This window comes from Pseudonaja textilis, chromosome 17, assembly GCF_049901715.1.
Source record: "Pseudonaja textilis isolate UNSWEBS1 chromosome 17, rPseTex1.2, whole genome shotgun sequence".
Classification (NCBI taxonomy): domain Eukaryota; kingdom Metazoa; phylum Chordata; class Lepidosauria; order Squamata; family Elapidae; genus Pseudonaja; species Pseudonaja textilis.
The window spans coordinates 3,876,795-3,896,891 of record NC_142006.1 but is presented as its reverse complement, the minus strand read 5'-3'; the positions used below and the strand labels follow the sequence as shown (position 1 = coordinate 3,896,891).

At 45.3% G+C, this 20,097-nt stretch overlaps 1 protein-coding gene across 3 annotated transcripts in view; it reads right to left on the bottom strand.

Annotated features, from left to right (window-relative positions):
- CDK5RAP2 (CDK5 regulatory subunit associated protein 2) overlaps window positions 1–20,097 on the bottom strand; it is a 73,111-nt gene extending 53,014 nt beyond the window's left edge. For 2 of the 3 annotated variants that reach the window (XM_087914363.1, XM_087914364.1), the window contains exons 1-12: window positions 19,881–20,036; window positions 18,263–18,330; window positions 17,019–17,086; window positions 14,652–14,762; window positions 13,082–13,158; window positions 12,739–12,862; window positions 11,824–11,978; window positions 10,749–10,887; window positions 9,560–9,613; window positions 8,840–8,959; window positions 8,456–8,548; window positions 6,879–7,100 (exon numbers count right to left, since the gene is read on the bottom strand). In XM_087914363.1, the coding sequence (XP_087770489.1) occupies window positions 6,879–7,100; window positions 8,456–8,548; window positions 8,840–8,959; window positions 9,560–9,613; window positions 10,749–10,887; window positions 11,824–11,978; window positions 12,739–12,862; window positions 13,082–13,158; window positions 14,652–14,762; window positions 17,019–17,086; window positions 18,263–18,330; window positions 19,881–19,933 (1,284 nt within the window). In that variant the 5' untranslated portion in view covers window positions 19,934–20,036. Of the gene's footprint in view, window positions 1–6,878; window positions 7,101–8,455; window positions 8,549–8,839; window positions 8,960–9,559; window positions 9,614–10,748; window positions 10,888–11,823; window positions 11,979–12,738; window positions 12,863–13,081; window positions 13,159–14,651; window positions 14,763–17,018; window positions 17,087–18,262; window positions 18,331–19,880 lie in introns of all 3 variants that reach the window. The other variant, XM_087914365.1, reaches the window with a different exon arrangement.

Below are 20,097 nucleotides of genomic sequence, written 5' to 3'. Positions count from 1 at the left end.
GCTGCGCTGCTCTTTCAAATTTCTCTCCGTCCCACCCTTCTATTCATGTCAACTCTAAAACAGGCATAGAAATGTTTTTTGAGTTGACACTACCTGTATTTAAAACGTAACGCTCCCTTTCTTTTTAAATTTGAGAATGGGACCAATTTGCTCCAACGATTTCCCAGCGTAGGCAATTAAAAGATCTTCGGGTTAAGACGAAACAAGTCACAAAAGAAATTACTATCGTTTGGGTAGGCTGGGGAAGTCTTGAATTCAGGAACTGGACGGCAGCTAACACTGTTTTTTTAATATACATTCTGCATGTTCAAACCTTCATTTCCCGGTTTGGTTTGTAAATATTCTGTTTTGAAGCCGCCTGATCTCATTTGGAAATCTGTATTAGCTTTTGGCTGTCTGGGGGTTTCATAATAGGTGTGAAATCTGGTAAGAGCCCTGAAATGTAACAAGCGCAGTAGGAAAAATAAAATTTAAAAAAATCATATTCCACGTGTCGCTGAGATGTTGCCCTAGAGAATTGCAGTTCTGGGTCAAATCGCAGAATTTCTCCCCAGACTGAATATATTTCTGCACATTAAGACAGGCCAACAACAGGGGAGGTTTTTTTTTTTTTTTTTCAGATAAACACCCAGCCAGATGCTCAGAAGTTATTCCAGCTTTAAAAAAAAAAAAAACAGATAAGATTTTAACACCACCCTGAAAAAGAGATGGAAAAAGAACTCAGCAGAGAAACAGAATTTATAAAGTTATCCTGTAGCAACCGAATGCATCGGCAATAAAACCCATTCATTTAAAAAACTGACTCAACGCTGTTCTTTTAGGCAAGTGTTGAAGGTGGGGCCTGCGCTGTGCAGGCAATCCTTGGCGGTTGGGACACGGCAGCCGTCATAAATATGAAGCATCTGCATTTTGATCACATGACCATGGGGTGTTCCTGACCTAGCCTTCCCAAGATCACGAAGCCGACTCCTCGTCCCAATAAAAGCCCTTTTATTTAGGTTAAAGGGAATTCCTCTCCAGCAAAGTCCCGGCAAACAGTCTTTCGGGAGATTTCACAGCTACAGACTTGGAGAACTGCCAGGCCGATATCTTCCAAATGCCACTCTGTAGCAGACAATAGCTGGCAAGGAGTCAGGAACCGATTTTCACCGTAATGAATTTAACTAATGGTCTCCTGCAAACCCGACTCCCCTTTCGCTCCTCTTTATTCCCTATGGAAGGGGCCATTCACTGTCCACCTGTGGCTTTACTCCTGAGTCAACCCTTGTTCCTTAGCTGTTCCCTTCTCCTGGCAGCTCTGTGCATGCGCACACTGATAACAGGCTCCAGCTGTTCATCTTCCCCACTAATCTCCAACTCCTTCCCCAGACCCCAGGACTGGCCCATGTACCTCCCCAACCTCCTCACTGTTCGAGTCTGCCACCACTAGCGGGCCACAACATGGGGATGCTGTAAAGGTCATAACTGAGAAAAACGGCCACAAATCACTTTGTTCGGTGCTGTGATAAGTTCAGCCACTAAGCAGAAAGTTGAATGTCGAAGACTTCCTGTATATATATATATATCTGTTGAATCAAGTCTACTCTCAACTAAGAAAGCTTATAAATTAGTTTGGGCCAGTCCCAATTCTTAGCCTTAACTTGCCCCTTTAAAGTTTCAACGGAGGGGAAAAATAATGAGGTTATATATTCTGCCTGTAACTCCTGGAGTAAATGAAGGCTTTGATAGAAACTGTAAATAAATCAAGCCGAACAAAACCTCTCATCAGCCTGCTCAGGTGGCCAAAGATATTGAACACAAAAAAACATCCCATATTACTCCGGGAAGGGAATTTGTGTTGCTGCTACCCACAATTAAACCGCAGGTGGCATTAATATCCCAAGAGCGCTTTGCTCACAGAAGCCGCTCGCTGCACCTAACCGAGGATGGAGCCCGCCATCCTTAGCGTTATTCTATTTTAGAGATCATTTAATTTCCCAGCCTGTAACTTTTAGCTTCTTATTCCTCCCCTCTTCCGAATTAGATGTAAAGAAGCCCCCCCTCAAAAATAAAATAAAATAAAATAAAATGGGGAACAGTTCACTGTGTGAGTTTTATGGACTGAAAACCCGATGGAGCAGCTGTCTCTCGCCTGCCGTTAAGTAAGATGGGAAGGCGGCGCGGCTCACTCACAAAAAGCTTTGCGCGATAGCCTTCAAAAGAGACCGCCGTTAAGAAAACACTGGGGCATGCTTTCGCTCCCGCTTGCCTGCCGGATGAGCAAAGATTGCACACACCCAAGGCCCTGGTGCAATGTATTTAATAACATCAGGAACCGTGTGTGTGTGTGTGTTTTACATTAGAAAACAACCCGATTGAGACTGTCAAGATAAGCCGTAAAACTCAAGTTGTAATGGATCCCACTCGATTTAATGAAAGATGTTATGGAAGGCTTTTAATTATGTAGGATCCAAAAACATATCGACAGATTTGAACAATGGGCCCTATCCAACAAAATGAATTTCAACGTGGAGAAAGGTTTTTAGGCAGGAAAAATCAAAGATATAAGTACAATTAGGTGAGACCTGGCTGAAAAACAGTAATTGTGTGAGTCCTAGTGGACGATCCCTTGAACATGATCCAGCTGTGTGCGGCTGCAGCCAAAAAAGCTAACACAATCCTAGGTTGTGTAAACAGAGGCATAGAATCAAAATCAGGTGAAGTATTAGTACATCTATCTATCTATCTATCTATCTATCTATCTATCTATCTATCTATCTATCTCTAGCTATCATCTATCTATCTAACATCTATATCTATCTATCTATCATCTATCTATCATCTATCATCTACCTATCATCTATCTATCTATCTATCTATCTATCTATCTATCTATCTATCTCTAGCTATCATCTATCTATCTATCATCTATCTATCATCTACCTATCATCTACCTATCTATCTATCTATCTATCTATCTATCTATCTATCTCTAGCTATCATCTATCTATCTATCATCTATCTATCATCTACCTATCTATCTATCTATCTATCTATCTATCTATCTATCTATCTATCTATCTATCTCTATCTATCATCTATCTATTTACATTGGAACCAAATCGGGAGGAAGAAAATGCATTGGGTGTCAGGTTTCCAAGGGCCGGAATCAAGTTCTAGCTGAAACGAGAGAAGCTTTGAGTTCATCAGAATAGAGCTGGAAGGGACTTTGGAGGTCTTGTAGTCCAACCCCCACCCCAAGCAGGAGACCCTATACCATTTCAGATAGGTGGCTTGATAGATGGAAACTCATCAAGGAGAGAAGCAACCTGGAACTAAGGAGAAACTCCCTGACAGTGGGAACAATTAACCGGTGGAACAGCTTGCCAGCAGAAGTCGTGGGCACTTCATCCCTGGAGGTTTTTAAGAAGAGACTGGACAATCACTTGTCTGAAATGATATAGGTTGTGCTGCTTGAGCTCATTCTGTTCTACTTTAAACCAGCAAGCTTGGGGCACTTCTGAACCGTCATCGACAATGGGAAATTTATCACTTACACCAGTAATAATCAGGACTTTATTTCTATTTCAGTCTAGAAACCAAAGTTGGTCCACTTCCAGTTAAGTTAGGGAGATAAATAACACAGCAAAGAGAGTGGTAGAATAGGATCAGAATCTGGAATCTGGACCCAGGATTTTGGAGAAGATCGGGGTTCGAGCCCACGAAGGACTTAAGCCAGGATATATAATTCTTGGTCAAACCAGCCTGTCCCCCATTCAGACCTCAACGGACAGAGCAACGAAGACTGTATTCAGAAAACAGTCGTATTTTTGCATCGACGGGCAATCGGCAGGCTTCCATCCTTATTCATATATCCTGGATATAATTAAATTTCTGTCCACAGACAAACACAGATGTGCACCCGGCTATAAATCCACGGAGCTCATCTGCCACTGGTACCTTTTCATCCCTACTGGGTGAATTACACAGCTGTCCTATCCAGCTCAAAATATCCAAAATATCATATTAGAAATATAATATTAGAAATATTAGAATAAAATATTAGAGAATTTACATCGCTCAGGGTTGAGCTGTGGAGTCCTCGGTGCTCTCTCTGAGCTGGGTTGTTTGCCCAAGCGAAATCCCGAAAACGCTGGGGAAATCTTGGGAGCTCGGCACACAGGCACCATCAGCCATCAAGGGGCACGCAGAGATCAACCACGTTTACAAAGCATTCCAAAGAGACAATAAAGAGGCTAAGAAGGAAACAAACAGAAGGTATCCTCTTCGGCAAGCGACACCCGGATAAGAAAGGATTAACACCAGACAAACAATCAAGCAGAAAATGATACCGTAGTAAAGGAATTACTATGCACCCATACTGACAGGGCAAGCTACTGTACCTAGAGGGAGGAAATCCCACACTCACTAGCACTGATGACGTTACCTAATCAGATAACGAAATGTCTGCAAGCAAACAACTCCACAGTTCTCCTTCTACCACCAATGAGGTTTTCTAGTTTCTTAATGAAATTTCTGCAAGAAAATAACAAAAGATTAGAGAGCAGCAATAACCCCACGCTATTCCTCCTCCTTTCCTCCTCTTCCTCCTCCCCCTTCCTCTTTCCCTCCTTCCCCTCTTCCTTTTTCTTCTTTTCTGTCCTCCTCCTCCTTCCTCTTAATCTGCTTCCTCTCCTCCGCCTTCTCTTCTTCCTCCTCCCTCTTCCTCTCCTTCCCCTCTTCCTCCTTTTTCTTCTTTGTCCTCCTCCTCCTCCTCTTCCTCGTCTTCCTCCTCCAAACCCCATTCTCTTCTACCACCAATAATGTTGCCTAATTAGGTAATGAAATTTCTGCAAGAAAATAACAAAGTTCAGAGAACACCAAGAACCACACACTCCTCCTCCTTTCCTCCTCCTCCCTCTTTCTCTCCTTCCCCCTCTTCCTCTTTTGTCTTTTCTGTCCTACTCCTACCTCTTAGTCTCCTTCCTCTCCTCTTCCTCTCCTTCACCTCTTCCTTTCTTTTCTGTCCTCTTCCTTCCTCTTAGTCTCCTTCCTTTCCTCTTCTTCCTTTTTCTATCCTCCTCCTCTTCTTCCTCCTCCTTCCTCTCCTCTTCCTCTCCTTCCCCTCTTCCTTTCTTTTCTGTCCTCTTCCTTCCTCTTAGTCTCCTTCCTCTCCTCTTCCTTTTTCTATCCTCCTCTTCCTCCTCCATCTTCTTCCTCTCCTTCCCCTCGTCCTCCTCCTCCTCCTCCTTCTTTGTCCTCCTCCTCTTCCTCCCAAACCCCACTCTCTTCTACCACCAATGATGTTACCTAATTAGGTAACGCGCTGTCTCTAAGCAAAGAACCATACTCGAAGAGCATCAAGGACTCCCGATATCCCAAACTGCTTGGTTGGGCATATTCCATCCTTGCATATGCACCAAGACTGCAATTCCCATCATCCCCAATTCAGTCCTGACACACTGGAGGAGGGGGAACGATGGAAGGAGCGGCTCCCCACTCCCCCATTTGCAAACCCAGATGGGTTGCTGCACATCGGAACGTCACCGCAGACGTGAAATGAGTAACACGGTTATGAAGGGAATTGGGTTTCCCAACCGCTTGTCGGAAGGTCGCAAAAGAAGGATCACGTAAACTCAAGGACCCTGCAGCCGTCATAAATGTGAGTCAGTTGTCAAGCAATGACCACAGGGATGCCGCAACAGCCATAAGTGTGAAAACCGGCCACGAGTCCCTTTTGTCAGTGCCGTTGTAACTTTGAACTTCGAACGGTCACGAAGTGAACGACATTGTCTTGGTAAAAGATTCATTTCAGGTGCCCCAAAATCCCAGTCGCCCGTATTTGCAGGAAAGGTTTTTTGCAGGCTCACCTGAGCAGAAGGGGTGGGAGGTAGAGGAACAAAACAAAAAAAACCAGAGAAACAGCGGGGAACAACACCGCATTGGTAATTCAGGCATATAAAAGTAGATCACACAAAAAGAAGGCGAAAACGTTGTGGCCATTTGTGGAGAGAGACAGCCCTCTGCTGGCTTGAAGCAAGATGACAGCCGCAAATCTACAATTCCTGTATGCTACTGGTTCGGCCCGGTTCGACCGAACCGGTAGTAAAAAAAACAAGCCTCCGACGTTGGAGTCTGATTCTGAGAGGGAGGTTGAGCAGCTGACAGGGAGTGGGAGTGTGGCTCCAGTGGCTGTGGAGGAAACTGGGGAAGGGCACAGCCCGGCTGGGCATTCAGAGGAAGACCCAGGCTAACCCCCTCTTCATCCTAGGGCACGCAGGGAAGAACGGAGAAGGGAGCAACATGGCTTACGGGAGAGAAAAGGGCCCTGATCCCTTTCATTGGTTTCAGCTGGGAGAACAGGAATATAAGTGGGGTGTTTGCACACGGCTCCTTGCTGGGAGCAAAGCGTGCATTATTTTGGTCGAGGCTTATCTGGGTTTTGGCGTCCTCCCAACTGTGGGTGGTGCGTTATCCTTTGAAAGTCTGCAATTTATCATCCTGGCCTGCCGTGCTAATTACTTCAGTGTGGTTTGTGTTGGGTTTATTTTTTATTTCTAATTATCTTTACTTTGGGTTCGGACAAGAGACCCAAGTTTTCACGCGATTGCTGCACCTTAGCTGAGCTAAGAGCCAGTTCAGGCAGGTCACCGGCATGGACAGAGGTCTGTATTTGAGCCCCGCGCACGCGCTGAAGCATGCGCATAGAACCGGTAGGAAAAAAATTTGGAAACCCACCACCGCCCAGGCTCAGGTCCTCTTTTATGATAACACCCAGAAACTTAAAACTGGCCACTTGCTCCCCTCGGTCTCCATTGATAAGCAAGGTCTGGGTGTCTAGTCTATTCCTTCTATATTCAAAAAAAAAAAGGGGGGGGCAAGAAAAGCGGCGCACTCACGTGGATGGTTTTGTCGCTCTGGTTTTTCTGCCACCGAGCTTCTTCCAAGTCTTTCCGCAGCTTCTCCTTCTCCAGAAGCAGCTCGCTCAGCTCTTGTTCGGTCCTCTTCAGCCTCCGCTGGAGCTTCCGGTTCTCGGTGTCCTTGGTCAGGTTTTGCGAGCGCAGGTCTGCCAGCAGGCTCTCCTTCTCCATCAGTAGCTCCTGAGAACCTTCGTCACTTTCCTAGGAGAAGCAAATCAAAACGGTTATTACAACAGCCTTTCCCACAGGTCTTAAAAGGGTGGTGGGGTTGTTGTTGTTTTTAATACGCGCATGACTAAACGTGGTGCCTTGGGATGGTGACCTTCTCTTACATTTGAAGTGGTTTGGGCCTCTCGTAGGGCGGTCCCACTCCATGAAGGACTTGTTGGTCTCTGAGCTTGGTTGTTTTCTTGCGAATGTCTCATGACCCAACTAGGTAATAACATCTGTCCTAGAAGGGAGTGGGCTTTGTTCTCTGTTTATATACAGCACCTTCTAGAACAGAGTGTCTTCTCTAGCTGGATTATGAAAGGTCTGCTGAAAAACAACTAAATTCACCAAGAATCCCATAATTTTCCTCCTCCTCTTCTCCAGAGACCACACTCTCTTCTAACACTGATGATGTTACCTAGTTGGGTCATCAAAAGTCTGTAGAAAACAAACCAAGGCTAAGAGTCACCAAGGACCCCACAATACTCCTCCTCTTCCTTTCTCCCCATCCTCCTCCTCCTCTTCCCTCCCAGTCCACAAACTCCACTCCTTGTCACTTAGTCGGGTCATGACACGTCTGCAAGAAAACAACCCAGCTCAGAGAGCACCAAGGATCCCACAGTCCTCCTCCTCCTCCTTGTCTGTAAACCCTACTCCCTTCTAACACTGATGATGTTACCTAGTTGGGCCATGAAAAGTCTGTAGGAAAACAACCAAGCTAAGAGACCACCCCACAATACTCATCCTTTTCCTCTTCCCCTTCCTCCTCCTTCCCCACTCCACAAACCACAATCGCTTCTAGACTGATGCTGTTACCTAGTTGGGCCATGAAACGTCTGCAAGAAAACTGTTGAGATAATGTTGGTTTTTACTTTCAGAAACGTTAGGCAAAGTTCAAACAAGCAGTCCAAAGTCATTCATAGGTAAGATCAGTCAGTTTTCAGTCCAGGGATAATCCAATAACAAAGTCCAGTGTCAAAAACAGTTCAGTATCAGACTTACATCAAATCCAAAAAATATCAGTCAATTAGGAAGAACGGCAAAACTCTCCAACAGAAGGAAACAGACTGAGACACACTCTCTTCTGAGACTAAGACTAAGACAACCCAGGTTTCTGGCTCCATCTTATGGCCGTTTGAGAAGCCACACTCAATTACACTTTTATGATTCTCTTAAAGAGACAGTATTAAAATGTCTATCCTGGTTTATATATTGTCCAACCCAAATAGCTGTTAGGTAACTTATATTCCTAACAAAAACAACCCCACTCAGAGAGCACCAAGGACCGCCCACAGTTCCACCCTGAGCTGCAAATACTACTATCTCCTCCATCTCCTTTGCCTAACCTTGAATTTCTGTGTCTGAGCTTGGGAACCGATCTCTCCAGACTTGGCCAACAATGCTTTCAGGCTTTCTATTTCAGAAGCGAGTTCTCCATTCTGAAACAAAATGAAAGAACAAATATATATACATATACAGTACACACACACACACACACAAACACACAGAGAGAGAGAGAGAGGGAGAGAGAGAGGGAGAGGGAGAGAGAGAGAGAGAGATGGAAACCAGCAATGACCACAGAGAGTAAAGGATGCTTCCCTTCATAGAAAAGAGGACTTTGAATCTGATACAGGCAAGGATGCATTTATATTTTGATATATTCTTCAGCCTCAAAATTTTGTTCGTTTTTTTCAGATGTTCCTGGCAGGACAGACAAAAATCTCACCTACCTCATTTTCCTTGGTTTTTAAAACAAGGGTTAAACCCTGGATGGTTTTGTCACGTTTCAATGCGTTTTTCTTTTCAGCAGAAAGCTCCGTTTCCCGGTCACGAAGGTTCTCCTGGAGACCCTAAAAGTGTTTTTTTTTTTAAAATGTAAATCCAGATTCAGTTCGATTTTAACACACCTACGTTGTATTGTGGTGGTAAAGGTTCCCCTCACACGTCCGCGCTAGTCGTTTCTGGCTCTAGAAGGGCAATGCTCATCTCCGTTTAAAAGCTGAAGAGCCAGCACTGTCCGAAGACGTCTCCGTGGTCACATGGCCAGCATGACTAAACGCCGAAGGCGCACAGAACGCTGTTCCCTTCCCACCAAAGGGGTCCCTATTTTCCTACTTGCATTTTTTGCATGCTTTTGAACTGCTAGTTTGGCAGAAGCCGGGAAAAGGAACAGGAGCTCACTCCGTGACACGGCGCTAGGGATTCGAACCACTGAACTGCCGGCCTTTCTGATCGACAAGCTCAGTGTCTTAGCCACTGAGCCACCACGTCCCCAGAATTAATAGAGAATAATTATTCAGGCTACAGAAGAACGGGTTGCAGATAAATGTCCTTCTGGCTTGGGGAAATTATTTTCAGAAAATTGAATTTTAAGAGGGGAAAAAAAGCTCCCCCAAATTCTCCTCGAGGGGATGTTAAAGTTCTGAGCGCAAAAGATACAAGTGCCGTACCTCGATCCTTTTTTCCAAGTCTTTTTTTTCACTGCTGAATTCGGTCCTGAGAATCTACAAGAAGAGAAACAATTTTATTTTAATTTCGGCGATAACCAAAAAAAAAAAAGAAAGAAAGAAAGAAGATAAGATGGCTGTTTGCTACTTGTGCTTAGCAGCATGGAAAAACCGAGGGAATGGGAAGGGAGAAAAAGAGAATTGCCTTGAGAAGGCATGAGGACTAGAAACCTGGGACAGAAATTGAAGAGACCAACATTGCCTCTCCTCATCGATTCCACCAAAGTGAGGGGCTGATATGAAAGCATTCCCTGGGGTTTAAACAATGGAGAGAGAGGGAAGCAAATCAAAATGTTTTCTAAGATGCTTCCTTGCGGATTATAAAACCCTACTTGGCTATGGAGTGTTATTTTAATTTTTGTAATGTGGTGGTAACTTCATTTGTTTTATGATTTGTTCACCACACAGAAGCACTTGCAGTTAGATGGAAGGCCATACATATTGAACAAAGGAATGGATGAATGAACAGATAAGTACGGGGTCCTTGGTGCTCTCTGAGCTTGGTTGCTTTCTCGCCGATGTTTCATGACCCAGCTAGGCAACAGCATCAGTGCAAGTGATTTGATCCCTGTTAAATAGCTCTCAGTTTGGTTTGTTTTCTTGCAAACATTTAATGACTCAACTAGGTAAGAGCATCAGTGCTACAAAGGAGGGGGTTGCAGGCAGGCAGGCAGGGAGGGAGGGAGGGAGGGGACGAGGAGGAGGAGGAGGAGGAGGAGGAGGAGGAGGAGGAGGAGGAGGAGGAGGAGGAGGAGGAGGAGGAGAAATGACACAAACAGGTCAAGCCAAGTGCATATAACAAAAGCAAATCCCATTTCCTTCTAGCATTGATGATATTACCTAGTTGGGTCATGAAACATATGTAAGAAAACTACCAAGCTCAGAGAGCACCGAAGACCCCACAGTTCTCCTCCTCCTCCTTTGTAACCTCCATTCTCTTCTAGCATTGATGATGTTACCTAGTTGGGTGACGAAACATATGCAAGAAAACTACCAAGCTCAGACAGCACCAAGGACCCCACAGTTCCACCCTGAGCTATAAATATTCTCCTTTATTGATTGGATGGATGGATGGATGGGACAAACCTTCCGCTTACTGACCATCCTTAGCAACCTCCCACATGTCCCTTACCTCTAAGGCCTTCTCTTTTTCATCATCCAGCGCAGCACTAGGATCTTGGCTCTCTTCTGAAGGTCTTCTCTGTCCTTCCTCCAAGAGCTGGATCGCAGCGTTTTTCCTTTCCAGAGAGAGCCTCAGTTGCTCTATGCACCTACGAGCACAAAACCAGGCTCTTACACCACAGGGAAGGAGAAAGCAAGCAGACTCTAAAGGTTGCCTCGCTCCCAGGACAGAGCAGGGGTCTGCAACCTGCGGCTCTGGAGCCACGTGGGCTCTTTGGGCTCCCTGTCGGCTGATCCCACCACTGGCTGGCCCCTCCCCTTCCCTCCTCGCCTGGCCTGAGAAGGTAAGGGTGATGGAACGGGGCGGAGACTTGCTCTATATTCCAGAGCAGGTGGTGACTGGGTGGGAGGGAGTGACGTTGAGTAGGCCACGCCCACCCAGTCCTACCGGTTGTTTAAATTATTGGCTCCCGGTGTTTTGTCTTTTCTGTGGGGAAACGGGTCCAAACGGCTTTTTGAAGTGTTTAAGGTTGCAGACCCCTGGGGTAGAGTCTCTGCAGTTAGGGTCTCACCGCCTACTCAGGATGTACCAAAGGTGCTTTTTCAAGAGGCAACTGGACCTTCTGGAAGTCCAGTTGCCTCTTAAAAAAGCACCTTTGGGACTACCATGACCTGGAGGACTGAGAATCTCCGTAGACATTTAACGATGCCAGAACCGAAGAAGCTTCTTGGATGAGAAGCGAAACCTCTTCAAAGAAAAAAACAGAAAGTCCAGGTGCCCCTTGAAAAAGCATCTTTTGGGACAACCTTGACCTGAATGATTGAGAAGCTCCATAGACATTCAGCCTGTGAGTGGTGCAGTGGTCTACAGGTGGAGCTCTCGCCCCACAGTCCGGAGGCTGTGAGTTCGATCCTAGGTAGAGGCAGATATTTCTATGGGCACGATGAGAATTTATCAGCTGAATAAAACTCCACATTGGTGACAGGAAGAGCATCCGGTCAGTAAAAGACTCAGCTCCATTCAGTCGCCCAGACTCCACCCCGCGAGGGATTATGGGTTCAGTAAAAGAGGATAGGTATTCAACCTGTCTTTTTCTCCCAGCAGGGCGGTGATATCAATATCTTTGGCCTGCGCAGTGATGATTAAGGAGAGCTGCTGCTCCACAGCCAGTCGCTGGACTCTTTCGCGGTCCGTCAAAGCAAACGCTTTCTCTACTTCTTCCCGGGCGGTTCGAAGGTCCTGCACTCAAGGGGGAAAAAAAGAGAGACACTGAAACCAAGGGACTGTCATGCCCCTGTCGAAGTCTAAATCTGAGGAAGACGAACAGCTGACAGGGAGCGGGAGAGTGGCTCCATTGGCTGTGGAGGAAAGGGGGGAAGGGCAAAGTCTGGCTGGGCAGAGCAGGTGAGAGGTAAAACAAGGGAGAGGGAGTTCAGAGGAAGACCCAGGCCCACTCCTCTTCATTCTAGGGCACGCAGGGTGGAACAAAGGAGAGAACAATGTGGGTTGCCTGGCTTACAGGGGAGGAAAGGGCCCTGATTCCCTTCATTAGCCACACCTGGGATTAAGAGTTTAAAAGAGATGCAAGCTGAGTGTGGCATCTGCTGGGAACAAACGCGAGTTTATCTTGTGTCGACTTTGGTTATCTGCGTTCCTGACATCCTCCCAACCGGGTTGAATTATGGCCGTGCCTTCACATCTGGAATTCCTTCTCCTGCCCTGCCAGACTCATTACCCCATTTTGCCTTGATTGGACTTATAGTTACAGTTTTTGTTGACCACGTTTTGAACTTGATTGTCTGCAGCCCATTCTCTGTATTCTAATTCTATTCTATTCCATTCCATTCCATTCCACTCCACTCCACTCCACTCCACTATCCACTCCATTCCAACCTTATTCTATTCTATTCTATTCTATTCTATTCTATTCTATTCTATTCTATATTCTTAATTCTTAAGCTTTAAGGATTCTCATCGCCGTTAAACTTCTAAGACTTGCCTCCTCTAGAAGCTGGATCCTGCTAGTCAAGCTTGCTTCTACTTCCTGGACTTTTTTCTCTGCATCTTCCTTCAGACGTTGGATTTCGGCATCGCCACCCTGGGCCAAGCTCTCGACGGCTTTCCTGAAAAGGCCAAACATGGAACCGTCGAAGAGGAGGAGGAGGAGGAGGAAGAGGAGGAGAACAGCAGCAGAAGACCGAAGGATGGAGATGCTGTGCGGCTGCACCTCCCTTCTCGACCTCCCCCCACCTCCCCAGCCGGGCCTGCAGAGGGGAAGCCCAGCTGGGCACCTCACCACAATTAAACAAGGAGGCCCGTCCGACCGGGGGGAAAATACTCACGATGCTTTCCGGAGCAACTGCTCTCGTTGCTGAAGTTCTCGTTTCACACTCTCCAATTCGACTTTGAGCTCGATGTTCTAATGGAATGAGAGAGAAATGCAGAAAAACTTGGGATTTTATTTTTTTTCCCCGAGGAATTTTTGCAGCGCTGTTTCCTATTCTGTAACCAAAGCGGGGTGGGGGGGGCAAATTTTGGGCCTTCGTGAGGGACAGACTCCAAGGAGGCCCAGGACATCCCACACTGGCAAGGAGGCGAGTATATCGTGTTGCTAGACTTAAGACTTAGAATAACTTTATTGTCACTTTGAACATTTGGCTCTGCAACCCAACAGGACAGACACAGACTTCAGAGGATAATTAGGACTGCAGAACAAAACAATCACTGCCAACCTGCCTTCCACAGAGGACCTGTATATACTGCACGAGTCAACAAGAGGGCTGTGAAAATATCTACAGACCCCTCACATCCTGGACATATACTGTTTCAACTTCTACCCTCAAAACGACACTATAGAGCACTGCACACCAGAACAACGAGACACAAGGGGAGCTTTTTTTCCCTGAACACCAAACAATTAATTCCCACAAAACTGTCAAACTATTTACTAAGACTGCATTGCTACTATTCTTCTCATCCTTCCTATTACCTATCTCATTCTCTACCTATGACTATAACATTATTGCTTGTATCTTTACGATTTATATTGTTTTATTTAGTTTCCTAGCATGATTTGATTGTTCATTTAGTATCCTATGACTATCACTAAGTGTTGTATCTTATGATTCTTGATGAGTGTATTTTTAAAGTACACTGAGAGCACATGCACCGAAGACAAATTCCTTGTGTGTCTAATTATCCTTGGCCAATAGTTCTGTTCTATTCTATTCTATTTCTATTTCTATTCCATTCCATTCCATTCTTTCCTTATTCTATTCTATTCTGTTCTGTTCTATTCTTTCCTTATTCTATTCTGTTCTGTTCTGTTCTATTCTATTCTATTCTTTCCCTATCCTATCCTATCCTCTATACACGAATCAGCATATATTAAAATGAAATTTCCTTGCTCGCAAAGGGCCACCACCTCCAGTATACACTACATGAACGTTAACAAGATAAATATAAAATTATGTATATACCCACACATATTATATGACACAGAGAAACAATAACAGTCTAGTTCAGATGTATACATGTACACATCGGGAAAAATGAATCTTGCAAGTTTACCAGACGGATGGCACAAGGAACAAAGCTGTCCCAGAATCTGGTAGAAATATTTCAAAGCGTTCTCCCAGACGGGAGCAAGAGAAACAGACCATGGGTGTGTGGGGTCTCTCACAATGCTTTGAGCTCTAAGCACTTATAAGCAGCATCCTGAATCAGGGGAAGTGAGCTTCCTATAATCTCTGCTGTCCTCGCCACTCTCCATAGGGTTTTTCTATCTGAGGCAGCGCTGCCACCAAACCAAATAGGGATGTCCTTACATGCCGGTAATGTCCTAATATGCGCCGGTGCCCAAACAGAAACCAGGAACCACACACACAAAAAAACCCAGAACCCAACACTTACGATCCGGTATACATCATCATGGGGACCATCAAACTTCTGCTGAATCCTGTCCTCCAGGAAATAGATGCGAAGTTTCAAGTTGAAATTCTCTTTCCGCAGCTCCGTGATTTGCTGGCGAAAGAAAAGATGTTGACTCAAACAGTTTTCCAAACGACCAAAGTCCACACCACAACCATCAGTTTCCCCAAATCGAACTTCCGTAGGCCGCAGTTACAGCTAGCCCTCGACTTACAACAGTTTGTTTAGTGACCGAAGTCACAGTGGCCCTGGAAAAAGGACTGTTTTTCACAGTTACAACCGTTCCAAATAACCCCATGGTCACGTGATCAAAGATGATTAGGCAACTGGTTCATATGTATGACGGTCGCAATGTCCCAAGGTGACAATAAAGTTATTCTAAGACTGACTGAGGCAAGAAAGGCCATTAAAATGGGACAGAATTGACTTAACCAACATCTCACTTAACAACAGAATTGTGGTCATAGATCATGGACAACCTGATTTGGTGGTGTTCCAGGTTAAAATTGGAGTCGATGCAGAAAAGTTGATCAACTTTTATAGATTTATAAATTTATTCTCCTAGGAGCGCTGGCTGGGCTTTTTGCCTTCCAACGGTTTCTTTTGGGGGGTGGGGTCAGAAAAGAGAGATTTCCCACTTCCTGCAAACTTTCTGCTCTGTTTTTGAATAGTTTGGGGTTTTTTTGCTGGGCCTCCCACAACTCTTGACAGGAAATACGAGAGCCTTGTGGCCAGCTAAGTTTTATTTCTGCTCTTGAAAGGAGCTTTCTTAATTAGGAACTACCTTGCTGACTGGGGGAGGCACGTAGCCCATTCTCCTGCAAAGAGGCCGGGGTGGAAAAAAAAATAATAATCTGGATTTTCTCTTCTCTAAATGCTAGACGCCCAGATGATGATGATTCCCTTTTTCGTTTCGTTCAACTTGGCTCGGATCACCAAATTTCGCCCTCCAAACGCTGGGAAACCGGCGCCACCGCCAATTCCTGCTTCTCCAGATAGAGCCCGCAAACGAATTGCTTCCCCAGTGAAAGAGCTAAAATTTTCCTTCCCTTGTGGCGGCATTCTGTCTGTGCTAGCACGTCCCCCTTCTAATTTACCTCAGCCCCAAAATGGCTGCCTGCTTCATCAATGCATACGTGCAAACAGATCTTTGCAAAGTGCCGGTCTGTGTGTGATTTCGACTTTTTAGAATCAGAATGCCCTTCCTGTCACCAGTGAGGAGTTTTGCTCAGCGGATATATTCTCATTGTGCCCAGAGAAATGTCTGCCTCTACCTAGAATCGAACTCACAGCATCCTGACTGTGAAGCGAGATCTCCACCTCTAGGCCACCGCAGTACTACCTGGAGAAATCTCATGTGTTGCTAATAAAATATTGATGCTTGCACCTTTCTATAATGAAAGGGAAGACACGCAACTACTCAATTTACAATGCAGCCTAGCCTAACAAAAGTTGCAAGCCTAAAGATTCCTCTGGCTTTTCTCCCCAGGTAAACACTTCTTAACGGTAAAACTTTCCAAGTTATTTTCCTTGTCCACCTTGTTTCCAAATCGCAGTTGGGCATTGCAACCGATTCATAAATGTGAATCTGTTGCTAAGTGTTTTTCTTTTCATTTTTTTTTTTGAAAAACAACAATGAATGTGGTGCATATATACTGACACACCTGGTTGTCTTACATCATTAACTAACAAATATAGAAAATAATACAAAATTACATATATATATATATATAAAAACTTTAATCACCTTTAATATTCTTGTTCCTTCCTTATTTCAACCTGTCGTAAAACTTCTCCTAAAGTAATAGTCAGATTCGGTCTTATTTTTTAATTATTGAGTTAATTTCGGTGCACATCCAATTTTTCCTAATTATTTCCATCTCGTCTGGCATTTCATTACCTTTCCATCTTTGGGCATAAGGTAACCTTGCAGCTGTGGTGACATGGATTATTAAGTATATTACATCTTTATTAAATTTTCCCACATTAATTCCCAATAGAAAAATTTCAGGTCTGAATTCTATTTTAATTTTACACATTCTTCTATCCATTTCTGAATTTTCGGCCAGTATGTTTGGGCTTTCTCACAATTCCACCATAAGCGATAATATGTTCCAATTTCTTTATTGCACTTCCAACATTTGGGGATCAGTTGCCAAGAGTCTTGAATTTGGATCGCGCCACCCTGGGGATATTGCAACGGTCGCTGAGTGTGAAAATCAGCCCTAAGTCACTTTTCTCAGGGACGTTGCAAACTTCGAATGGTCACTCAATGAACTGTTGTAAGTTGAGGACTACATATATCTAAAAAAAAATAAAACTGTCAAAAAACCCAGCCACCAAACTTACATTTTCAAAATCCTTCATGGTTCGCGCCCTGCTTGGTGAAACGGTCTCTTCGGCCACCTCAGGCAACGCTGCCAATAATCCAAATAAAGAGCAAATATTTGCAGACACATAGACATACAAGATAGATAGATAGATAGATAGATAGATAGATAGATAGATAGATAGATAGATAGATAGATAGACAGACAGACAGACAGATAAATATAGATGTATAGATAGAAATATAGATATATATTCAATTTCTCAACATTATCCTGGAAGACTTATATTTGCCATCATTCATAAATAAATAAACCTCAGGCTAAACTAGCCATGCAGAAAAGGAAGAGAAACTATTTACACCCCACTCTTAAAAAGCAACAAAGGGGCCCAAGGAGCAGCAGCAGTATTTTTTTTTTTTAATTTAGAAAAGTTTTAAATTTATAACAGTGAAGCGCAAATGGAAATGCCAAATAAACTTGTATTTTTTTTAAAAAAAAAGAAAAGATCTCTTCAATCATTTTTCATCACTTGTTTTCCAAGAACCCGCAAATAAATAATTTTTTACGTGCGTTACATATTTCAGTTTTAGAAAATAATTGCTTTTTATGAAAGATTAAATAGTTTCCTGCATTTTTTTTTTTTTTAAGAGCAGAGGCACCAAATAGTCTTCACCATGGAGAAATACACAAAAAGAAAGTAAACTTTGGGGCAATTTGGCAAAGCAACAAATACTTGGAGCTGAACGAAAATCTCCTATGGCAGACTTGTTTTTCTTTTCCTGGGTTTGGGGAAAATGTTAATAAAGCACACGAAAGCTAGATCTGGGTTTAAAATACGTTAGTTATACTATCATTTTTATTTTTCCAGTGTAAAAACACAACAGATACACACATTGCCATCCCTTTTCAACAAACGCAGTTGGAGATAAATTTTGGGGCCAAGAAAAGTCGAATTTAACTCTTTATGCTTTGCTTTGCTTTGCAGAAGGGATTGTGTAATTCTCCAAGAATTTGTTTATATTTTCTCCTCTTAGATGGGTTTTTACAATCACTTAGAAGAAGAAACTCGAATGCAACAAAGTTTCCGGTGCAGACTTAATTACTTCCCTTTCGTTTCCCTTCCAAGTATTTATTTTTTGTTCTACTTACTTAGATAAATAGCTTGAAATGCAACAATGTGTTTATGCCAGTCTATAAAATTTGATTTAAGTTGCATTTGAGGGATTTTTAAAGAGAGTTTTTTTGGGGGGGATTTTCTTTTACCTCCACCGCCTCCCACTTGGTTGCGAACCTCATCTCCAGAGACATCTGGAAGCCGGGAAAAATTGAGGCTGGAAAGAAGGAATGTTTTTTTTTTAAAAAAAAATGAGCCTGCAGGCCTCCAAGCTAGATAAAATGTGCCCCCCACCCACCTGTTTTTATAGCCTTGGACTACATGTCCCATCAGCGGTGGGTTTCAGAATATCTGGATAGAGGCACCGTGGCAATACACAATATTTCTCCATCTTCTTTCATATGTGCATTTAAATAAATAAAAATGAATTTTCCGACTTTGGCTCCCTTCCACTCCTGTATCTTCAAGGTGAGCAATGGGAACTGTAGTCCAAGATGCCAAGTTGAAGGGAGAAGGGTGCAAGAGCCAGGAAAGGGGAATCTGCAACCATCAGGCTGGCAGAGCCGAGAGGATGGGGAGGATGGGGCTTGTAGTGTGTCCCCCATCTGAATGAGGAAAACACCGGTTTGCTGCTGACCCCCACCTCATCCGATCTAACTGGAAACATGCACCCCAAGTCCGATCCGTGTCATGTCCCTCCCTTTCCTTAAGCCCCCTGCAAGGTTGTCCATCCAATCAGCAAAGACGGCTAAGGGGATGGGAATTGTAGTGCATCCCCCACCGGGAAAGAGCCTCCTCTCCCCCCCACAGCCCAATTTGCTAAGCCCCCCCTCCCTATCCAATCAGCCCCCACCCACCTTCTCTAACAACCCCCCCCTGCAGGGCCGTCCATCCCATCAGCAAAGGCAGCCAAGACCCTCAGAGGATGGGAGTTGTAGTACTACATCCCACTCAGGAGCAGGAAAGAGGCCGGTCTGAAGTCCACCCCCAATCCAGCCCAGCTGGAAACAACCCCCCCAGCTCCGATTCTGATCACCCTTTGAAAGGATCCCCTCTGCCCTCTTTTCCCCCCTTCAAACGACCCTCCTGCAAGGTTGTCCATCCCCTCAGCAAAAGTAGCCAAGGATGGGCGTTGTAGTACACCCTCCCTCAAGATCAGGAAAGAGCCAGGTCTAAAGCCCACTCACCCACCCTAACCCCGATCCCCCTTGGGAGAGTCTCCTTCACCCCCTTCCCCGCACGCCCATCCCTCTTAAGCAACCCTCCTGGCAGGGCCGTCCATCCCGTCACCAAAGGCAGCCAAGACTAAGGCACCCTCAAAGGATGGGAGTTGTAGTACTACACCCCCCACTCCTCAGGAAAGAACCTGGCCTAAAGCCCACCCATCCCCGCCATTCACCCACCCACCCTCGATCCCATCCAGCTGGAAATGCGCCCCCCACCCCACAAGCCTGATCACCCTTGCAAGAGGGTCTCCCTTACCCCACCTTTCCCTCTTCCCCTCCTCCCCACCTGCAGGCTCGCCAAAAGCAGCCCTGGCTCCTTTTCCCACCCACCTACCCCCCCCCAAAAAACCCCAAAAAACCCCCAAAACCGGACTCAGATCGACTGCGCCGGCCGCTGGAGGCTCCACCGAGGGAGGGAGGGGAGCCAGAGGGGGGCGCGTTGGCTCCGCCCCCTCGCTTTGTCCGCCGCGCGCCGGCAGGGAGGGGGTTAACTCCTCCCCGCCCGTCCCCCTCCCGCCAACGGCCCTTAACGGGCGCTCACCCGCTGTTGACCTCCAGCGGCAAAGTGGGGTCTTCGCCCGGGATGGAGTCCATGGCGCGGCCCCCGGGAGGCGGCTGACGGGCGGCGGCAGCGGCGGCGGCGCCTCTCCGACTTTGGCGGCGGCGGCTGCCTCGGAATTTTAAACGACCGCAGCAGGCGCTTGGACCGCCCCGGCCGCCATCTTTGGCGAAGCCGCCGACGCCGCCCGGAGTAGGGC